Source organism: Phycodurus eques, chromosome 19 (genome assembly GCF_024500275.1).
Source record: "Phycodurus eques isolate BA_2022a chromosome 19, UOR_Pequ_1.1, whole genome shotgun sequence".
NCBI classification, from domain to species: domain Eukaryota; kingdom Metazoa; phylum Chordata; class Actinopteri; order Syngnathiformes; family Syngnathidae; genus Phycodurus; species Phycodurus eques.
Genome location: NC_084543.1, coordinates 2,693,039 through 2,715,243, shown reverse-complemented (window position 1 = coordinate 2,715,243; position 22,205 = coordinate 2,693,039). Strand labels below are relative to the sequence as shown.

Genomic DNA, 22,205 nt, shown 5'->3' with positions numbered 1-22,205 from the left:
TGACCGAGGGAGCCGTGATTGATAGAGAGATTATTATTTATGGTGCAAAGTTGCTGATGGAGCCTGCGGTTTTTGCAAGACATGATGCATGCTCAGATCTGTTCGGAGGCTTACAAGAAAGCGATTCAACAGCCTCCCCCAGGATTTCAAACTTTCTGTAAAGTGAATATAAATGTCTTGTAAATTTGACACACCACAGAGAAAAGTGTTGCCAAATTTGAATGATTACAAAAAATTATGCTTCAAAATGGTGACAAACGAAAGCCTTTCTCTCCACTGTCAAATGCTGTGGAAGTGTCCGCTAATACGTCCCGCTCAACAGCCAACTGTCAATCAAATAGCACTAAAATGACCTGGAAAAATGGATGCCACTTCATCTAGTATCTTTTTTATGCCTACACATAACTCCATGTTTGAGATGTGAAAGAATCCACTGAAAGCCTCCAGTGGCAGGAATATATCTCACCGAGTCGCCGAAGAGCTTTTCCACGCCGCGACGACGAGGCAGCCACACAGCACGAAGCCGCGATCAGGCTGTCACATCGGACTTATTTTTTTATTAAATTTCTGATCAAATTCAGCTTTCGTGATCCATAAGAATAATAAAAATATGACAATACATAAATAAATAAATAAGTTCAACTTGATATTTTTATGAGGTGTTTAACGTTGCACGTGAAAAAGGATGGCAATGGTCTTGGAAGAATAAAAACCTATTAAAAGTGATATTTTGAAGGTTGCGTATTTTTCCAAACCAACTTTTTCTAATATTTGTCATATTGTCTCTATAGTGCCTCAGTAAACATTTGCAATATGAATTAAAACCAGATGTAGGTGTCCGACAAGCTGTCACGTTGGATTTCCGGATGGAGAACAAGCGACGCGAAACCCACCGGAAGCCTTGGTCGTGCTCCTCGGGGGGCATGATGGTGGGCAGGAAGAGCTCCATGGTGCCGATGGCCTTCTGCATGACCGTGTCGAACACGCACAGCAGGGGGCGCCACTCGTCCAGCATCTCCTTGGTGGAGGAGGCCGGGAAGTACCTAGAAGAAGAAGACGTTGAACAGAGCGTTGAAGGTGTTCCGAAAAAACGACGCTGTCGATAATTATGAGCAAAACTTACGGTCTGCAACTTTTGACCAAAGCCTTCATAATGTGATCCACTGAGCTTTAAACAAAGACAAAGTCTGCGTGGGTGAAATCATTCAACTGAACATTAAAACACACCAACACTCATTTAACGAACACTTGACAACTTTCAAAAAGCCACGACTCACTTGGGGAACCAAACGAGTCCGAGATGCTCCGTTTTGGAGTGGACCACCTTCTCGTAGAGCTGGTGGAGCGGTCTCCACGGCAACTGGAGATCCTCCCTTGAAAGCAGTTCCTTTTTCCTGTTTGGGCACAAAACGTATTCCTTAGTTGGCCTATTCTTGGAGCTATGACAAGACATCAGGTGCGTTACTTAAGAGTATTCAAATAAGCAACAAATACCAAAGTCACACAGCTTAGCGTTTTAAGCTTTTACTTACCAAATTCAATGGAAATTTTAAAGGAACAAAATCACATTTGCTGTTTGAATGGCATAAAATGTAATGGTTTATTAATCGGCCTGAGTTGCACTCATTTGCCAAGTTCTGCTCTTGTAGTTCACTGTATAAATCTTCCAGGAAAAGCTCGCCAGCGCCTCCGCTATTTTCATCCAGCAAATGTGGAGTAGAAGATTTGGAAAAATAAGCCACAATAAGGTGGAGGAGCGACGGATTCAAAGAAAGACTATATCCATCTTTCTGCTGCGAGCCGTGAGGGCCCAAATTAAGTCTTTGACGGCGCGGTGATTTATGCGGTCGTCGCGGCGGGTACCTCTCGACAAAGACCGAATGATGAATGTTGACATTGCAGTGGCGTCTGGTTTAAAGAGCGCACATATTTGTGTAAACCCCACACTGGAAACAACTCACTTTCTCGCAGGGGTGGACAAACGGTGGTGTTGAAGGGCCACGTTTGATTTTTACAACGGAAAGATGGGCCACGTAGATATGTTTAAAAAAAATAAAAATAAAAAAAAAAAGTAAAATGGATATGTAAAACATAGTTGCTGTCGCAGGAATTCTACTATCTCCACACCATTATTTTTTGAAGGAAATGTTTTTTTTTTTTTTTTTTAAAACATGTTCTCAAACATGGTATTGTTAAAGTTCTCAAGCCATATTCAACAATTTAGGTTAATTTTGGTTAATTTGTATAAATAACATACTGACCAATCATATCGATTTGTGAAAAAATATGAAATTGACCAAATTGGGACAGAGGAGGTTTCTCTACGACAGTGACAATATGTAAAATCGTTTTAATAATTAAATAGTAATTAATGCTGATTTCAAAATATATTTTAATAATTGAATTAGTTAGCCTCAATTACCCAATTATTCGATATTTTTAAAGTATTTTATTAATATTTTTTAATTGCATAAACATGTTGATTTTAATAAAGCAATTCATGTTTTATTATAATCAATATAATCTAACCTTTTCCATTAATTGAATTCAAATTTATTTGCTAAGATAAGATACATGAACAGAAATGAATAGAGCTCTCAATTTTAGGGGGGAAAAAAAAAAACAGCTAAATTAATGCACCACATTTTCCAGTAGTGGTGGTGGCCCAGATTGTAAGCATGTGTAAATCCTTTTGATTTTTTTCATCGTTTTTTTGAAATGTGTGCGACACCCACTTGAGCAGCTGAATGAGCAGCCGGGCGTAGTTCTGCATCATGTGGGGCTCCAGGCCCGGCAGAGTGACCAACTCGTAGAGCAGCTTGGCGAACAGAACGTGGTCGTCCTTGCTGAACCTGCGGCCGTAGAGCTTTAGGAACCTGCGGGGAGGCCAAAGTAGGTGAGCTTGAGGTGAGGTGAGACGTGGGCCACACTGAGCGCTCAATCAGGTGCTTCCCGCTTCCTGTCGCTGAGCCATATGGTCAAAGATGACGTACTTGCACATTAGGGGCATGACGGATGTCACTTTATGGCCCCTCAAGGTAGAACCTATGAGGTATGAGCTCAAAGTGGTTTAGAGATTGTAGACATTGGATGTTTTTTTTGTGCTTTTTAAAAGACCCTGTAAAGTAAATTTAGAGGCTTTTGTTTCCTAAATACATAATACATCTTTGAAGATAATTTCTGAAACCACGCCAAGACTGAAGACTTTGTAGTAATGAATTGTGGAGATACAGCGTGAAACAGTTTGTTTTTTACCATTTCAATTTTCCTGATTATGGGGATTGGCTAAAACGGTGCCCGGTGACGCACTTAGGCGTCCGACATGAGCGCCACGTCCACCGCCATACAAGAACTTGAGCGCTTTGTTTCGCATCAGTGGTTACCCGGCACAATAATGAAATGCAATTACCTAGCTAACTATGCCTAAACCCCGAAAATACATCTTCCCTTACTGGCTTGGCTGCTTTATATATTCATTTATAAGAATGCCACGGGTGACTTTTTTTTTTTTTTTGCAGTGAGTTTGAGACGATTGTTAGGTGTGCAAGGGTCAGTCGCTAACTATAATTTGTTTGTGTGAGTCCAGATCCATCAAATTCTGTCGCTCAGTGTTTGCTGGGCTTTCGAGGCCAATGTCTGTCCCTCAAGGTACGACCTCCCATTATTGGACTCCAAGGGAACTTTTCCATACGCAAAAAAAAAAAAAAAAGGGCAGATCTGTTTCCAAGCTGTAAACTTTAAGAACCTAGGAGGTTCGAGCGAGCATAAAATGGACTAAATGCGTTACAAATCTAGTCTGGAGTAATAGGACAGGAATGGTACAATTGTTGAGTTTTTTTAAAGTTATGTAATTGAGCAGCTAAAAGAATCACATTTTAGCACATTATTTTTTGCCTAAAACACTGACTCAGAACCATAGTTGCCTCTGGGCGACATCTGCCAACCAATCAACGATCGTAAAAATACAGCAACGACATCATTAAAAAAATAATTCAATTATTTGTCCCAGAAGGTAAATGAAAATCATTAAATGTATTCCAATATGTTTTTTTAATGTTATTTTTGTGTTCTGTTGTTTCTAAATATTACAATGAGTGTCCTGTTTTGGGTTAAGCTAAGAGTTGGCTAGTTAGCAAGCTACTTTTGCCGTTAGTTAGCTAGTTCATTGGCCGAGTCGATTGATTTAGACTTGGAACGAGTTAAACTATGTCGTTTCTTTTTAGTACTTACGAGAAGAGCTTCCTGCACCAGAAGACGACCCCGGGCCAGAGTTCCCGGAGGAGCACAGCCCTTGACAGGTTCGCCTTGATGTCCGCCAAAAGTTCCGAGGCTTCTCGGTCCAGCCGCTCGGCGTAAGGCAGCAGCCCGTTATAAACGAGCTCCCTCTGAGGGACCGGCACGGAGGGGTCGGCGGAAAGTCCAGCACCCGCGGTCATATCTGAATGCTTATCGGGTAAAGACGTAGAGAGGAGAGCCCCGTGTGCTGTCATGGAAGTGCTTTGCGAGCCGGGACGACTTAATCCAGGCAGCCACACGGGGCGGAAGGCGGGTGATCGGGGGAAAAGTGTGTCACGGCTAATTGAGTTGAGTAAAGCCGGCTCGTAAAGGACAGTCAAGCGCATTAGCGGCGGACGCCGCCGTTTCCGCTCCGACCCGCAGTGACAGGTGCTGCGTCACTTCGCTTGGGTCATCACGCACGACGCCGGCGCCGAGAGACCCAAACCTAAGACCCCAAAGTGCCAAGAGTAATGTACTTGAGGAGAAGTAAATGTACTCGTGTATATTTAAAAAAAAAAAATCTAGTAAAGGTAGTGATTCTACATCTCCACTTTCGTAAAAGTAAATCCAATACAGACTCTGAAATATACTTGAGTTTACAGTTAAAAGGAAAACAAACAAAAAAATCACTTTTTGTCATATTATTCAGTATAAACCTGAAAGTGGTATTTACATTATAAAAAAAAAAAAAAAAAAAAAAAAAAAAATCATCTCTCCCTGGCCCCATCGTGTACCTCAAATTTCATTTTTAAGAAACCACAACACCCGAGGAAGAACAACCGATCAGCGACAGAAGGCATGACCAACGAGGTGCCACACTCATAGCTCTGTAGCTTGTGTCTGCATGTTTGGCTTAATCTGTACAATATTAGGATCATGCCCCGGTAACTGGATTACTGTCTCTCCGTTGTTCCACTGACCCTGAACCCACTGTGACTGGATAAACTCACTCACTCTATTCATCCATCCATCCATCCGTCTACCAAATGAAACTAAATGAAAGTGAATGTACTTTTTTTTTTTTTTTTTTGCAATATGGTCACCTCGTAACAGTTAATTGAATTGAAATTATAGCCATCTACGGGTATCGAATGAAACTAAAATGAAGTCAAACTCTTCATTCTCTCAGGACGTAATGGTGATCTGTGTGTCAAGCTAGCTCGCTATTCTCGAGTTGCTCTCTCGTCAATCCTTTTACATGAAGCCCGTTCCCTTCTCGGGCCACAACACGCTGAGAGAGGTCTAGTCCATCCCCTATTTGATTCATTAATTGATTAAGAGGCCTTGGGTCTCATTACTTTTGTCTTTATAGTGCAGTGATTCCCTGCTGTGATTCTCAAGTGGTCGGTTGGGACCCAGAAGTGGAGGTACTTGCAAATAGGGCATTAGTTGAGATTTAGTGTGTGTGTGTGTGTGCGTGCGCGCGTGTGTGTGTTTGAATGCGTCTGTGTGTGTTGGCATGGCACAGGCGCATTCTTGCATGTGTGCACACATCTGTGCAGTCCATTGCAGTCTGGAGTGATGGAACAAGTGATTCATAATAATAATAATGATGATGATGATGATGATGATGCATGTTTCACTCAGCAGGAGCGCACGAAGGGAATGATCAGAAGATGATCCCAACCTGTGCAAATGGCCGAAAACGGACGCCTCGGAAAAGCCCGGATTTTTTTGGGCATCGGCACAAAATCATCCTTTCTTCCTCGTTGCTTACCTGCCTCGCGCACACGCACGCTCGCTACACCCGCAAACCCAAAGGAACTCAATTGATTATGAACAAAAACATCATTAAAATGACCATAAACCCTCCAAACGTTACTATCGTGGAAACAGTGAAGCAGCATGTGGCTCATTCTTCAAAGTGAATTAAGAATGATTAAAACAGAGAATTACACATTGTCTATTTAAAACAACCACATACTGTAGCTTAGCCGTTCAGTCCGCTAGCTTAATGTTGACGCATCATGGGAAACGCCATAGACAGGATAACGAATAGCATGACAGGGTTATAACCCTTCAAGCAACAGACATTTGAATACAAATGGCGGCGCAACACATGTACACAAATCATATAAAAACACTCACAGCCGAAGAACGTTTCATATTAGTGCAGCTTACTGAGGACTGGACTGTCTTCATGTATAGCCATATGTCTGTATTATACTGCCACGTTCTCCGTCATTAACAGAATTATAAGCACCAGCTGCTTCATTAGGTACGCCTGCATGATCTAATGACATCTAACGCAACAATTCTCCCTTCCCCAAGTGAGCATGTATATCCAAATGTCTGTATTACACTGCCCCCAGGTGGCCAAGGCCCACGCAATAGAAGGAGCAGCACACGAACCATTGAATTCAAGCAAAACGTGTGACAAAAATGGTTTCATGCATTACGTTCTATTTTATTCTGTATTTACTGAATGTTTTTTTATAACGTACAATATTATAGAGTGCTATTTTTCTCATTGAAAAGAAATGCATTACAATTTTCGGGAGGGGGGGGGGCGGATTGATAGCATTTCCATTCATTTCAATGGGCAAAGATTCTCTTTCACTCTCTCTCTTTTACACACACACACACACACACACTCTCTCTCTCTCTCTCTCTCTCTTTCCCTCCCTAACAACTTAGTTGTGAACTCACAGAGCTGCTCCCCTCTCTCATTCGGTGCGGACGGGAACCAGATGCCGAAGAGGCGACGGGGAAATAAGCGAGAAGAGGGACGATGAGCGGGCCGACGGGCGTTCCTCGCCTGCTCCTCTACGCGGCGGCTGTGTGCGCAGGTACCACACATTCACACGCGCTCGCCACTTCATTAGGTGCATCAGCTAATGAGTTCCAATACATCATATTTTCAAAACTTTACTTACTGTCAGAGTTTTTCATGTAACAATGTTTATTATGACTGTGGTTGGTTGCCTTGTTTAGCTAATAAAGCGTACAACCACAATAATAAACATATAGTTTCACAATTAATACCTAATATCGAATTAATCGAGGTTATCATCAATTATTATGTTCTACAAAAACACAGGAGTAAGACATGTATCAATCAGCAATTGATCAATTAGTAAATGATTATGTAACCCTCGTTTTAAATTCAAAACTAAAAAAAGTAGTTTAAAACTGGGGAAAAGTAGGATAAACCTTCTGCTTGTCTTTTTTTCCCCTCATTTTGATTATATACAGTAAATTTTAAATCAACACGATACATTAAACATACTGACCAGCAGTGATGTAAGTGACTAAAAAGGGGGCAGAAATGTCTCGTTTATATGAACAACAACAACAACAACAAAGTTTTGAAGTTAGTTATTCATGGTGTTGCAGGTATGTTCGCTTTTATTTGATAACTTTTTCTTTCTGATGGTTAAACGTGCAGTGTTGCACAAGGACCGTTGGCACCCCAGAGAAACGTAAGAAATGAAGTCAAAATGGAGGTCGCCTGCCCCTAAAGCGAAGTATGAATGAATAATATCGTTCCTAATTTTGTGGGTTTCATTTTCTGAATTTATGTCGTTCAGATGGTGTTCTTCGCAAAAATAACGTTTTTTAATGAGAAAAAAAGCTTTGGATAATATTGTAATACTGCTGTTTTGTTCACCTGGTAAAGGCACAAATGTCACGTTGGACGTTATTAGATCGTGCAGGCGTACCTAATGACCTGGCTGGTGTGAGTAAATACAGAATTCCGTCTTAGCACACACAAACACGCTGGTCTGCAGGTGTGTGCGGTGCCGACGTGGCCAACGTGACGTCGGCGGTGTGTCGTCACCCGTGCCAGGAGCTGGTACAGCTGCTCGCCGACATCAACGACATGCGACTGGTCACCGGAAACCTTCTCGAAGACCTGGACAGAGTGGTGAGATGGATGTTTTTTTTTTTTTTAATGACCTCCACCAAGGAAGGTCACCTGCCGGTTGAATTGTGTGCAACATCCTTTGTGCAGTTTTTAGGTGTTCTCAGGGTGGGCTCACTATTCGGCAAGCAGTACGTCGTATTCATTTATTTCAGTTTATTGAGTGAGTCTCTGTAAATTGTTCTGAAGCCATTTATTCAAATTAGGAAATGATAAGTAATTGAATCATATTTTACAACGGTCTCGTTATTTAAACATTCATTATTTGTAGTTACTAATGAATAATAACCGGAACAAAAACAAAAATAGAAAAAGTAGTACAAAATATTATTTACAATTGTAAAACAAACATGTTTTTAAATGAGTCTGTCCAAATGTTGTTAAAGTGTCACATGGAATTCTGTGCAATTAATACCCAATTTATGAAGCATAAAACCAATTAATAAAACATTGGAAAACACAAACTTAAAAACATGTGGTACAAAAAAATATTTTGTATTTCTAAAACATGTTTTTAAAAAATATATATCTGTCAAATCTCATCAGAGTTGCCCCTTTATATAAGCTTTTACACCGCACGTTTGCCTTACAGACTCCTTGAAAAGTTCTTTACTACTTCATTTTATATTTGTATGATTGTGACAAATACTCTCTCTGGGTGTTCTTGTATGCCTTCATTTTGAGTTTAAAATTCCAGCAAAGAAAAAAGTGCCATTTTAGTGGGGAAAGCTGATTTGAAACACATGAAAATGCCCACTGGTATCATCTCCGTCAGACTGTGTGCTCAGCTGATGCCAAGCTGAGGTTTGTGTGGCCGAAACAGAAAGCAGCGCAAATGGAACAAGTATTAACATCCTCCATCTTGGCGCAAAAACCCTCAGCTCTGCGGTGGAAGCGGCTGTCATTTTTCAAGGAGAGTGCAAGAATAGCGACAGTGTTTCTTCGCCGACCGCAAATCCCTTCTCAGGTCTCTTCGTAACCTGATGGTACATCTAAACCGGTGGTTCTCAAACTGGGGTTCCTGGACCGCTGGTGATCCACGAGCCATAATTTGGGGGTCTGCAGAATAATTTGAAATGCACTATTACGGATTATGCGGGATTACCTTCCAGCGGGCTCCTTTGGTGTCATACGGGAAACAATGAGAAAATGGTCCCTCTCGTGTCATCTGTTTCTTAGCGTGATTTAAAGTTGCTAGTACCCATTTTGAAAAAAAAAAAAAAAAAAAAAGTGCTGGAGCGGTCGGAAAACCTAATTAATAGCAACCGAATCGCTTAATTGGCAACATTGACTGTGCTTTTGTAAACTAGCACTTCTCTCTACGCAGCCCTATTGTTAGTGTAAGCAGTGCACATTAGCTAGCGACAGTGGATAAAAATCTAATTTAATTCACTTGAATTTGGTTCCTTTCCATTAAATGGGTCATAAGTATTTAGATCGAAAATGTTAAAAATAAAAACAATAATAGTAATCATTCTGGTGGCATTTAGGGGTGCACTTGGTAGTTCTATTTAAATGGCGTTCGGATTTACAAGATTTTTCCCTGGACCTAAAAAGTTTGAAAACCCCTCATATAAACAACCAGCAAACATCTGATGAAGTTCCTTTCACGCTTGGCTTGATGAAACAACATCTTTGTTTTTGTCTCGTCAGTTAAAAGAAAACGAAGAGATGCGCATTACTATGGCCGGACTGGCCGGCGGCGGCGGCAGTAGCAATGGAAACGAGATCTCGTGCGTGCAGGACGGACGAGAGTACCAGCACGGCGAGGACTGGGACGTGGACAGCTGCATGTCCTGCGCCTGTCAGGTCTGCCGTTCTCAATGGAAAAACTGCCACGCAATACGTAATAAGTACAGTGAGCCCTTGCCGATTCGGGAATTGCCTTGGAGTGACCCTCTCGGAAATTTCTCTGTAGAACATACTGTAACTAAAACTGTTGGATGAAAAACGCACCTATTCACACCTAGCCGCATATGTTTGTACTCTTTCTGTAATGCCCGAAGATGCAGCCCAAATGCCAAATGCTCGTTCCAACGTGCCATGTTAGCCAAGGAGTAACTAGCGACCAATAACCTGGAAGATTCCAGCGGAATCCAAACAGGTAGGCGAGGTTTCTTGTTGGAGTTGATGCCAGAGAAAGCAGGGTGGTAAACATCTCAAGATTATGCTCTGGACAGAGTGGTCCACATCACCATTGGCAGTGGTGGACCAGCTGACCTGTTAATGGAAACGTATGGTACAGGAAGTGCCCAACTAATGCGAGAGTCGTTTGCAATAGTATACATATTAAAGCAATACAACTATCTCTGCATAACTGAAAAAAAAAACCTAATAAAATATTTTTTCAATATCAAATTTAAGCCATTTTATTTTTAAGGGTCCCTCATCCCTGCGAATAGCAAGGGTTCACTGTTGGAAAACTTTCATGCTAATAGCACGCCGCGAATGTTGTGTCCGCCACATCTGTTACATAGTATCCTTTTACTGTACAGCACTTATTGTTTAATATGCGTCCTCCCTGAGTCTGTTTCACTTGATTATGTCTGTCATGATCTCATTCCTCAATGTAACATCTGGCAAAACAGTGGGGGGGAAAAAAACATGTTGTTCCATGTTTGATTACTTTGGTCCAGTTCGGCAGGGTGCTGTGTCATCAGGCGTCTTGCGCTCCCGTGTCCTGCGTCAATCCGACCTTTGCAGAGGGAGAGTGCTGCCCCGTCTGCCTTAGTGAGTCAACATTTACCAAAACAATGTTTACAATCCATGTGACAATTATCCTATGCGGTCTCTTTCTCTCTCAACTCAATTTGTCAAGGAAAATGTTTGCCCCCCCTCACTGAGTATCCAACTAAACAGAACCTTCCTTTAAAATAACAAGGACATTGCACTCAACAGAACCGGAACCTTCCACTAATAAACGACAAAAAGAAACTCCCTTCAATGGAGCAAGAACATTGAACTAACATGAACAGAACCAAGAACTGCCCATTAAACAGAACAATTCATAAACAGACCCAAAACATCTCTCTCTAAAAAAATCTGAACCACCCTTGAAATAGAACCAGCCACTTAAAAAAAATCGAATTCTCCATAAACAGAACCCACCCCACTTTTGAAGAACATTCCATTAACAGAATCAGAACCTCACTTAAATGGAACCAGAAACCGCCTCCCAAATTAAAATCCGAACCGCCCACGAAAAACAACCAGAAACTCCCATTAATAAAACCAGAAATTGCCACTCAATAGAACCAGACCCTCCTTGATATGGAACCAGAACCTCCCACAAAAAAAGAACCAGGACCTCATATAAACAGAACCAGAGCCCCAGAACTCGATGTTTCAGACTGAGGGAATTTGATCCTATAAGAGTGAATTGTGGTTTGGCTGACTCAATATATACAGTAAACAGAACTGCAAAAGTAAAGCGGTACTTCCAAAACATGCATTTTCTTCATGTCTGTCCATGTTTGGCAAGACCAAGCAGACGGCTGGTCCCGGTGGTCCGAGTGGACCGAGTGCTCGTCCACCTGCGGGCGCGGCGGGCAGCGCAGGGGCCGCTCGTGCAACGCGGCATCCTGCCCGGGGCCGTCGCTTCAATCCCGCGGCTGCACGCTGATCAAGTGCGAAGGTACGTCCGCCACATCGACTGCAACACGTCCTGACTCACTCACTACCTTCGTTTATATGACTTCTCTTTTGATGGACGGTGCACATGTGCTCCAAGGTCATTGCTTCTGCGTGCGCTCCACGTGAGACTTTCGACTTCACTCAAGATGCATTTGAGATGACTATCCTAATTGAAACCATGTTCTTGCTCTTCAACTCTATATACATGCGGCGAGGATGTGATGTGTGGAGAATTCTGCGGCATTGGAAGCTACATTTAAGACTTCTTAGGAAGACGTCAAACTTCGCCGTCATGCTGTGCCCAAGCGCAATGACAAGAAATTCTTGGCAATTTAGCATCGTCCATCTGTCTTTTACACATGGTTCAGGTTTTGGAGAGATCGGACAAAATCTTTCTCTTTCTTTCTCCTTTTTAAAATGGCAAAAAATTGAGCCTAAAATGTTCGCTTCAAAACAAAATGACAGACTTCCTGTGTCTTTTCGAGCATGGGTTCCTGAGACTTGTTTGTGGCTCAATTTGTAGTAAACAAGTCTGGCTAGTTTAATTTTGCTCAGTGAAAAATTTATGTAAATCAGAGCCCGATCACGCAAGTGTAAAATTTTAGCTCTCTAGTGCCCCTTGGAGCTTTTTATTTATTTATTTTTTAATTTTTTTAAGTCTACCCCTAAAACTGGTTTAACTTAGTGACACAAATTTAGGGAGCCATTTATTTTACGCAAAGACAAAAATTGCGTTACACAAACGCCAAAAAACAAAACAAAACAGGAAGTATGCCATTTTGGTGTGAAACAGCCATTTTGGCTAAATGAGCCTTCATCTCGCCATTTCCACTGGTCTTTTGAAGACAAACTTGACCTCGTGATTTTGTCCAATTGCTACCAAACTTGAACCACGTATACTAGACAGATCGGTGACACTAAGTTGCAAAATACTCAAGTTCTTGTCAATGCTTGTTAGGACGGTGCATGGCAGAACACAACCCCAAAATGTTTGGTGTTTAGCACGCGCTGAGGGGAGCTGGAGTCTTTGGTCCCCTTGGTCTCCGTGCACGACCACTTGCGGAGACGGTAACATCACACGTGTCCGACTTTGCGACAATCCACCACCGCGGAAGGGAGGAAGAGGGTGTACAGGCATCACAATGGAGATGAAGCCTTGCAACAACACACTCTGCCCAGGTGAGCACAACTATGATCTCACGTTGTGTGCCAAAATGGTAAAGAGATGTGTGTGTGTGTGTGTGTTTGTGTACGTGCAGTTCCAGGAGGCTGGACATCCTGGTCTGAGTGGGGCATGTGCTCCAAGTCATGCGGCGGAGGCCTTTTGAATCGAGAGAGGAAGTGTTTGAACCCCGCGCCGCAATATGGCGGGAAACTTTGTGCTGGAGAGGCTTCGGACTATGAAGCCTGCAACAAACAACCTTGTCCTTTAGGTAAACACCTTGTGTTTATTCGCCACCTGAAGAAATGCTATCTGCGCTACGTATCTTATCCTATTATGAGGTATTATTGGATTTACAATGTTGGCTATTTGAAAGGGAATACCAAAAAGCTGGGCCCGGGGTGTTAAGTTTAACTCCTGAAACTCACTTTTTCTGTCCTGTTGCGTGGAAAGAAAACTGCTTTGGTTCTGTTTGAAAGGCCCATATCCCGTGTTGCATATTTGATACGCCGTTTATGCGTAAAACTGCTTAAATGATAGATACAGACACATCAGTCCTCATCTATTTGGTTTCTGATTCACCTTTTGTTTTGTTTTCAGACCCGTGCCTGTCAACGCCGTGCTTTCCCGGGGTGCAGTGCACGACTGACAGTGACGGCTCATGGCAATGCGGGCAGTGTCAATTGGGTTCCCACGGCAATGGCACTCACTGCGAAGATGACAATGAGGTAAAGCCAGAATGTTGACGTGGTCTTTGGACATTCGAGGGCTTAGCTTAAAGACTGACAGGCCAGTTGTCTAATTAAAGCTGAGATGAACAATGAACATGTGCTGGACAGAGGACCCTAGTTTTGCCCGTAAGTGGCATCTCTGAATTTTCCATTGCAGGATCATTACATTTGGTCAAGCTGTGATCCCGTAGAGTTGAAATAAAATCTGGCTGCTTCAAATCAAAATGGCAGACTTTCTGTCTTTTCAGGCCTGGTTTATTGAGACTTTATTTTTTATATCCGTCTACTCATTAGAAATGCTTACAAAGTAACACTGGTTACACGTGCTTCTGCAGTGTGATGTGCAGGGAGTGTGCGTTACAGAGTGTGTAAACACAGACCCTGGCTACTACTGTCTACCCTGTCCTCCTCGATACAAAGGCACCCAGCCCTTCGGTCTCGGCCTAATGGAAGCCCAAAGGAGCCGGCAGGTACGTTTTTTATCACTACTTTTCTTGGATTACACTACAATCCCGATGCAGGTTCTCTATTTCGGGTTGTAGGTGTGTGCACCGTACAATCCGTGTAAAGACCACACGCATGCCTGCCACAAGCACGCTGACTGTTTCTACTCTGGCCTGGCGTCGGAAGACTTGTACAAGTGCGTGTGCGCCGTTGGCTTTGCGGGTGACGGCTTTCTCTGTGGCGATGACGCCGATCTGGACGGATGGCCTAACTAGCAGGCTGAACTGTAAAAGGAACGGAACGCATCACTGCCAAATGGTAGACAAAAGAAAAAAATAAGTGTAAAAAAAAAAAAACAATAATCCAACCAACTACTAATTGGCTGCAGGACAACTGCCCCTCTGTGCCAAACTCCGGACAGGAGGACCTGGACATGGACGGACAAGGAGACGCCTGCGATCCAGATGATGACAACGACGACATCATCGATGAACGGGTGCCTAAAATTGGTGTTTCCCAACATTTACTGACCCAAGACACTTTCTTTAACATGTTTAAAATCTCACGGCACACCAACAAACAAAAATGTCACAAAAAGTCTCTCCTGTCACTAATTTACAGGGCCTATTCACAAATCTACCTATCCTTAACCTATTATTTATTTATTTATTTTCCTGTGGAACTTACAATATCCAAAGCAATTCAATTCACCTCACTTGTGTTTTTTGTGCTCTTTCCGAGCTAAACATGAGCCTAAGATGCCACCAGAGCCCTGTGTGAATAAGAAAGTAGTAACTGGTGTCAAGGAAATACTGTATGTAGACGTGATACATCTCGACAGATGTCTGGGAGGAGATAAATTAGCTTGGGTTGTTACAGAGAGCCTTCACCACATATACACAATATACGTACATGTGTGTCTACATGTATATATATACATTCGGTGAAGGCTCTCTGTTGTAAAAAACGCACTTCGGGTGCATTTTTTACAACTCAAATAATCTGCAAGTCATTTATTTGTGGTTTAAACAAGGAATTAAACATTTTTAGTTGAGCCGTCAATTCTATTTTTTCGCTCTTCTCGGCAGGCCTTGGTCTCGATCCCCGCGAGCAGCCGAGGTTTACTGTAATCTGTTGTATGAATGCTAACAGGTTAATGATATCCTCTGCCATCTAGTAGAAGATAATTTAATTGTTCTCTCTGTCACTATTTATCACTGGCATAGATCGATAAACAAAGATACATTATTCATAGTCAATAAATAATTTTCATCCCAATTATGTTAAATTGGATAATTTGAATGCCGCGGCACAGTGGTTGGGACTCTCTGTCTTAAATAATGTCTAAATAGCTTTTCTAACCTCAACCGAATGTTAATAAGAACATGTGCCGCAGGACAACTGCCCCCTGGTGTACAACGCTCGGCAGTTCGACACCGACCTGGACGGAGTCGGGGACCGCTGTGACAACTGTCCATTTGATAGCAACTCGCTACAGACGGACACCGACGGCAATGGCGAGGGAGACGCCTGCAGCATTGACATTGACGGAGACGGTACTAAGTTGCGGCATCGAGGGTATCTGAACATAATGCAGCGGTCCGTTAAAGGGGGCTGGGGATTCAAATAAGGGTTAGGGTTTCAAGCCACAGTTAGGGTTTGAAAGTAGCACTTCAAGCCCGGGTTTCGGTATGAAACAAGGTTAGGGTTTCAAGCCTGGATTAGGGTTTCAAGTGAGGGCTTCGAACAGGGGTTAGGGTGTGAAAGTAAGGGTGCAGGCCTATAGGTTAAAGTTTCCTTAGGGGTTCATGGCTGGGTTTCAGAATACAATTGGGGTTTCAAATGAGATTTTCTCAAGTAAAAATTGGAAGAAAAACACCATCTGATATTAGGATACCTGTACGGATTCCTTTGCAGAAGTTCCAAATGATCGCGACAACTGTGCGTTGGTCTACAACACTGAGCAGAGAGACACCGACTTGGACGGTGTTGGGGACCAGTGTGACAATTGTCCCCTTCTACACAACCCACTGCAAGTAAGGATCACAACTAATTTAGCTGTATCTAATATATTCACGTACAGTGAAAAATGGCAAATAATTTAAACAAAGGAAGGGAAGCAGAAAAGTAGGTTTCAGCGAAGGAAGGGAAGCTGTAAGGATGCATGAGTAAAAAGTAACTCTGAGGGAAGGAATGAAAGAGGTTAACAAGGAAAAGATGCCAGGATATAAACCTGTGTAACGCACACTGGTGTTTGCTTGCGTTTGGCAGTTGGACTCGGATAGCGACCTGGTGGGCGACCTGTGCGACGACAATGAGGACATCGACGAGGACGGCCACCAAAACTCCCTGGACAACTGCCCCTACGTCGCCAACAGCAACCAGGCCGACCACGACGGCGACGGCAAAGGCGACGCCTGCGACCACGACGACGACAACGACGGTGTGCCTGACGACAGAGACAACTGCAGGCTGGTGGCCAACCGGGACCAGTTGGACGCCGACGGTTAGCAACTTCTTCTTGTTACAAATATAGTGAGAGTTAACAAGTTATAGTTATATTAAAATGTTCATTGCCTGTATTAACAGTTAAAACCTTAAATATACCCCAAAATGATCCCCAAATACTACGTGTGTTCGCATTAACATTAAGCGAGCGAACTTAAACGCTAAGCTATCTGGTTGTTTAAAATGCATAGTGTGTAATTGTCTTTGTTTTATGTTTAGTTTTTACAGTAAACCTCAACTGGGCGCGGCAATAAACAGCTTAAAGTCTTAGAACATTAGAAATAGAGCTCAAAAATAGGCACAAATAGGTGAGCTTTTCAGTAAATACTTTTAGTCATGCTCGCTAGGTGTATTCCCGAATGATAAATCTGGAATCGGCGGTGGTTCACTGTCCTACAATTCACTCTCAGGCGATGGCAGCGGAGACGCCTGCTTCGACGACTTCGACAACGACAGCATTCCCGACGCGCTGGATCCCTGTCCGTTCAACCACGACATCAAGTCCACAGACTTCCGGAAGTTTCAGGTGGTTCTGCTGGACCCTAAAGGCACCACCCAGTCCGACCCGCTGTGGGTGATCCGCAGCCAAGGCACCGAGCTGCTGCAGACCACCAACTCGGACCCCGGCATCGCTTTGGGTACGCCTCAGCCTCACGCCATCAAATTCCTTTTAACGGATTTACACGAAATCAAAAATGTTGATAATAATAAAATGTTTGAATAGGTTATGACACGTTCAACGCTGTGGACTTCAGCGTGACGTTTTACGTGAACACCAACCGGGACGACGACTACGCCGGCATCGTCTTCGCCTATCAGTCCAGTCGACGCTTCTATGTTGTCATGTGGAAACAGGTGTGAACGCATAAAATCGCCATCTAATCGTTGTATGTTTCCTAGCAGTCTGGCTAACTATGTTACTTAACAGACAACAACTAGCCTTTAATAGCGAGCCAGCAAACGCAGACGTATGTGTAAATGTTAGACTTATTTTCCCTGGACACATGAAAACAAAAATGTTGTGAGGCGGAATTGGTATGGCACAGTCATTTGTACCTTAAAGCCCAGTTTAAATAAATTGTTTATGCCTGTACCAGTGCCATTTCTTTGGCAACTTGGGGCAGAGGGCTTCGCTGCCCCTACATAGATAAATGAATGAAGGAGTTGACAATAACACACAAAGGAAGTACATAAAAAATATATATATAATAATAATAATAATATTACAATTCAATTCAATCCCAATGGTCAAATTGAGTCAACTTGGACACAGCACACATTTGTTGCTAGGTAGACTTTGTAGGGCACAATTCTTTGTGCCTCAAAGTCCCCCCCCCAAAAAACAATTGCACATGCGTGAAACACTCACTGAATCGTTGTCATCTTTAATGGCAACAATACGCACTTGCTTGTTGCTTGGCAGAATTCATAGGGCACAATCCTATGTGCCCCAAAGTCTAATTAAAAAAATTGCCTATGCATGCAACAATGCCAGTTTCTTTATATGTCGGGCAGAGTGCTCCACCATGCACTCCCTTTGCGCATTGAAAATTTGTTTTCCTTTTTTTTATAAGACAATTGTAAAGTTTCTCCACTAAAATGTCACTGACTTGCTGTCCTGAAAACAGGTGTCTCAGGCCTACTGGGAAAAGAGGCCCTCCAAGGCATTCGGAACAGCGGGGGTCTCCATTAAACTGGTCAACTCCAGCACGGGACCGGGAGAATACCTGCGCAACGCCCTGTGGCACACCGGCAACACCCGCAACCAGGCAACGTGTCTTTTATAGACCTTTTCGTGATGTTTGTAAATAATAGTCACCAGGGTACTTGCGGGTGGTTGAAAGTGAGTGACTACCTTTGACTGCAACTGGAAAAAAATGGGGGAAAAAATAAAAAGTTTGGTTTGGGGTTTTTTTTCAATTTATTTTAAAGCGTACATTAATAATCCAGAAGAACCAGCGGGTGAGGAGTATAAATGGTTTGTATGTTCTCTACAGCGAATGCTAAACTTTTAACAAGTCAATACGTCACTAACTAGACAGCACAGGTGAGCCAAAGAACTTTATTCATCATGAACTACTTTATATACTATTCATCCTGCTAATCTAAAAACAGTTATACATATATTAGGAATTATTTTTGTTTCATTATTATTTTTGCTGTATTTTTTTTGTCTCAGCGTCAGAAGAGCACATCTGTGCCATTAATCTGAGCAACAGAAAAGTCAATTCATTAGCCAGTCCCTCATTGAATTGTTAACTACTGTGTCTCTGAATTTTTGAATCAATTCCCCTTTTGAAATGGAAATGACCACCGGCGTTCCGTCACTCTTCCAATCAATTTACCTCATGTCACATCTTTTCGACTGACACGTCACAAATTCAAACTGTGGCAGTTGCAAAGGAGGGTAAAAATCCTCATTCAAGCTATTGAATGCCTCGTGGTGGCGTCACAGTTTTTGCCACCCGGAAGTATGTGTGACGTTATGCTGAGAAGCGCATTTAAAACATCCAAGTACTTTTCTCATCTCAGGTCCGGACACTGTGGCACGATCCCCAAAAAACGGGCTGGAAGGATTACACGGCCTACCGCATGCACCTCATCCACAGACCCAAGACGGGCTTCATCAGGTATGAGCGCCGGCATGGAAATGTGATAGCGATTAGACAAACATCCTTGCGTGTAAACAGCAGAAGTGATAAGTCGAAGGCGCTACAGGACGTGGAAATGGGTTCAAGCTTGCGCCGCTTGGCTGCCGTTCCTTCATATTTTCACGGTGAGCTGTCATAAAAAGGAAGCCCGACTGCGGTCCTCGGGCCCATTTACAAAGAGATTGTTGCAAAGGTTGCACAAAAGAAAGCATTTTTCCATCAATGTAGCCTTACAAACACAGAATGATGGTCAAAGCTGATGTTCTCGGGCTTTTATCGAGAAGGAAGGTTGCGACAAAGCACTGCGACACCGGCGATGAATATATTTCTATCGGCAACATCCGCAAGAATAAATGCAAGAAAAATCCTCACAAAATATGTTTTTTAAAAGGCTTTTGTCAAAAAAAAATGGTTGTGATGCAGAATAATAGCTTTAAAAATGTAAAAAAAAAAAAAAAAAGACAAAAAAACAATTATTTGTATTTAAAATTATTTTAATATCTATCTAATTATGGAGGTTTTTCATTTCCAAAATAAACCCAATTAAATATAATGAAAGAATGAAAAGAATTATAAAATTATGAAATATATATATTATTTCATGGTAGTATTAAACCTATTTAATAATCATCTATTTATAAGAAATATATAAAAGTCATTTTTTTATATTTAATGGCATTGTCATTTATTTTGTGGATTCAATTCGGTAATATCTTTTACAAAAATGTGTTTTGGAATTTTGATATCCACTGTATTTTATACAGTATTTGAGTGTATATTTCTGTCACGATAAGGTTATTTGACGGCGAGGAAGGCAAGGCAAAAACGCGGAGGACCCAAGTGCAGGGAGGCAAGGCAGGAGTGCAGGAGTCTCCAAAAATGATATTTGATTTCCAAATAAAAGGCAAACAAGGAACATGGATAAAGCAAACTATACAAAGTCCCACAACAGATAACCAAAGAAACACTTGAATAAACCTAAAACTGGAAACAAAACATGAATGGTAACTAAGACGTGGCACAGACAGAGACAGAAACACCTGACAATGACAACGAACCCACAAGAAGAGAACGAAAATGGCGAACTAAATACAAACAGATTGACGAGACAAAGAGGAACACCTGGACAAGACGCGAGTGGTTGGAGAGAGCGGATTGGTCGACACAAGGTAGAAGGTTGACGACGACAGGTGGACACAATAACTAAATGAGCACACGGCAAACATGGAACACAGGAAAACACGACCCAAACCAAAACACAGACCATGACAATTTCAGGCTTATTATTTCATGGAATTGTACACAAATGTTTACGCGAATTTGTACTTGTTAAATACTTTACATTGGAAAGAATTAATTACGATTTTAATGATCTAGCTGTTGTAAATATCATAAAATGTTTAATTGTTTAATGGCATTATTATTCATTTATTGTAACTGTAATTATTTGATTATTTTAAAATCATGACTGGTACATGTTTTTTTATTTATTATTGACTAAACCGACAAAGATGAAACCTGGGAGGGGACCAAAATGACATGTAATGTGAATATACAGACGTAGCGTCTATCTCATGTCCGTACTGCGTTTTCCTCGGGGCAGGGTGGTGGTGTACGAGGGCAGGGAGATCCTCTCGGACTCGGGCGCCGTTTACGACCACACGCTGGCCGGTGGCCGACTGGGAATGTTTGTCTTCTCCCAGGAGCTCGTGCTCTTCTCTGACCTCAGATACGAGTGCAGAGGTAAAAAAAAACAACAACAACAACAACAATAATAATAAAACAAAACCATTTCTAAATGCTGTGCCTGACTATGAATATCTATTTGACTTTCTCCCATCCTCAGATAACTGACGTGTTTGCTGGGACGTGCAAGAAACTCAAACCATCCAGGACGATCAATTTGGGACCATGATCAATTTTCCTATGCAACAATATTGTTTCAAAGTAATTTGCAGAATTTTATAACTTCCGAGTCATTTGCTTTTCACTAAAGCTTGTAAATAATTATTTATTGCATTCGTGTATGGAAGAAGTGCACCGTTACCATGGCAATGTGGTCTACACATGGCAATGTGGTCTACTCGCATCCACCCGCCGTGGTCACTTCTTGCCAAAAAATAAACTTTGATAGGTACACTTGCATAAGCCCACGAGATCCAATTATTATTATTATTATTATTATACATTTAATTACGTTATTACTCTATGTTTATAAAAAGAGCAATATTATAGTAAGCTATTTTCCTTATTATAAAACACATTACAAAATCTTTTGTTGCTCTTTTGGGGATGCTGGAACAGATTAATGACTTTAACATTCCTTTAAGGGTGAAAGATGATTTGACGTACAAACGTGGTCACGGAATGGATAAACTAATATGTCAAGGCACAACTGTAATTAATGGCCCCCAAAAGGTTTATAATTGCCTACAGGTGCCACAAGATGGCGGCAAAGCACAACCTTTGTCTCAGTGAAGCTCTTCAACTCACTTCAATGTATTTCCTTGGCACCAAGTGGCCAATAGATGGCGGAAATGCAATGTTTGGATTGTTGTTCGATTGGATAGGTTGATTATTCCTCCCGATTACTGTTCATGAACTGATTCTTGTTGTTTATTCGGAACTGTTGAATAATTAAACAAAACTAAATAAAGACTTATGCAATGTCACACATCAGCAACCTTTTTGAAAGTGGGATCTACTTCTTGGGTCCTGATTCATGTGAACGGCTACTAGTTTGTCATACAGGTTCAAGTTCAGCTACATGTCAATTACAGGCTATTCATACTACGGCTGCAAAATAATGATTATTTCTTGTAGTAGATTAAACAGACTCTTATTTTTTCCATAAATTGATGATGATTCAGTTACTGGTTTAGTCCATAGCACGTCAAAAGATAGGCTAATGTGGACAATTGTTTTCCAGAGTA

General features: G+C 41.9%; 2 protein-coding genes across 2 annotated transcripts in view; one reads left to right on the top strand and one right to left on the bottom strand.

Moving 5' to 3' along the window:
- Positions 1–4,823, bottom strand: part of LOC133418241 (proteasome activator complex subunit 4B-like) — a 30,749-nt gene extending 25,926 nt beyond the window's left edge. Inside the window, 5 exon segments of the mRNA XM_061706720.1 lie at positions 894–1,043; positions 1,124–1,168; positions 1,278–1,394; positions 2,736–2,876; positions 4,231–4,823. Of these exon segments, the coding sequence (XP_061562704.1) occupies positions 894–1,043; positions 1,124–1,168; positions 1,278–1,394; positions 2,736–2,876; positions 4,231–4,622 (845 nt within the window). The 5' untranslated portion in view covers positions 4,623–4,823.
- Positions 4,824–6,536: 1,713 nt separating this feature from the next.
- Positions 6,537–21,990, top strand: LOC133418250 (thrombospondin-2-like). The gene is given in 21 exon segments (XM_061706752.1): positions 6,537–7,067; positions 8,010–8,146; positions 9,797–9,952; positions 10,780–10,873; positions 11,625–11,777; positions 12,779–12,955; positions 13,036–13,209; positions 13,539–13,666; positions 14,005–14,139; positions 14,212–14,385; positions 14,387–14,431; positions 14,502–14,609; positions 15,510–15,669; positions 16,031–16,149; positions 16,385–16,619; positions 17,032–17,259; positions 17,346–17,476; positions 18,250–18,390; positions 19,154–19,251; positions 20,876–21,015; positions 21,119–21,990. Coding segments are annotated over 21 exon segments (2,799 nt in total). The 5' UTR covers positions 6,537–7,009; the 3' UTR covers positions 21,127–21,990.
- The last annotated feature ends 215 nt before the right edge of the window (positions 21,991–22,205 follow it).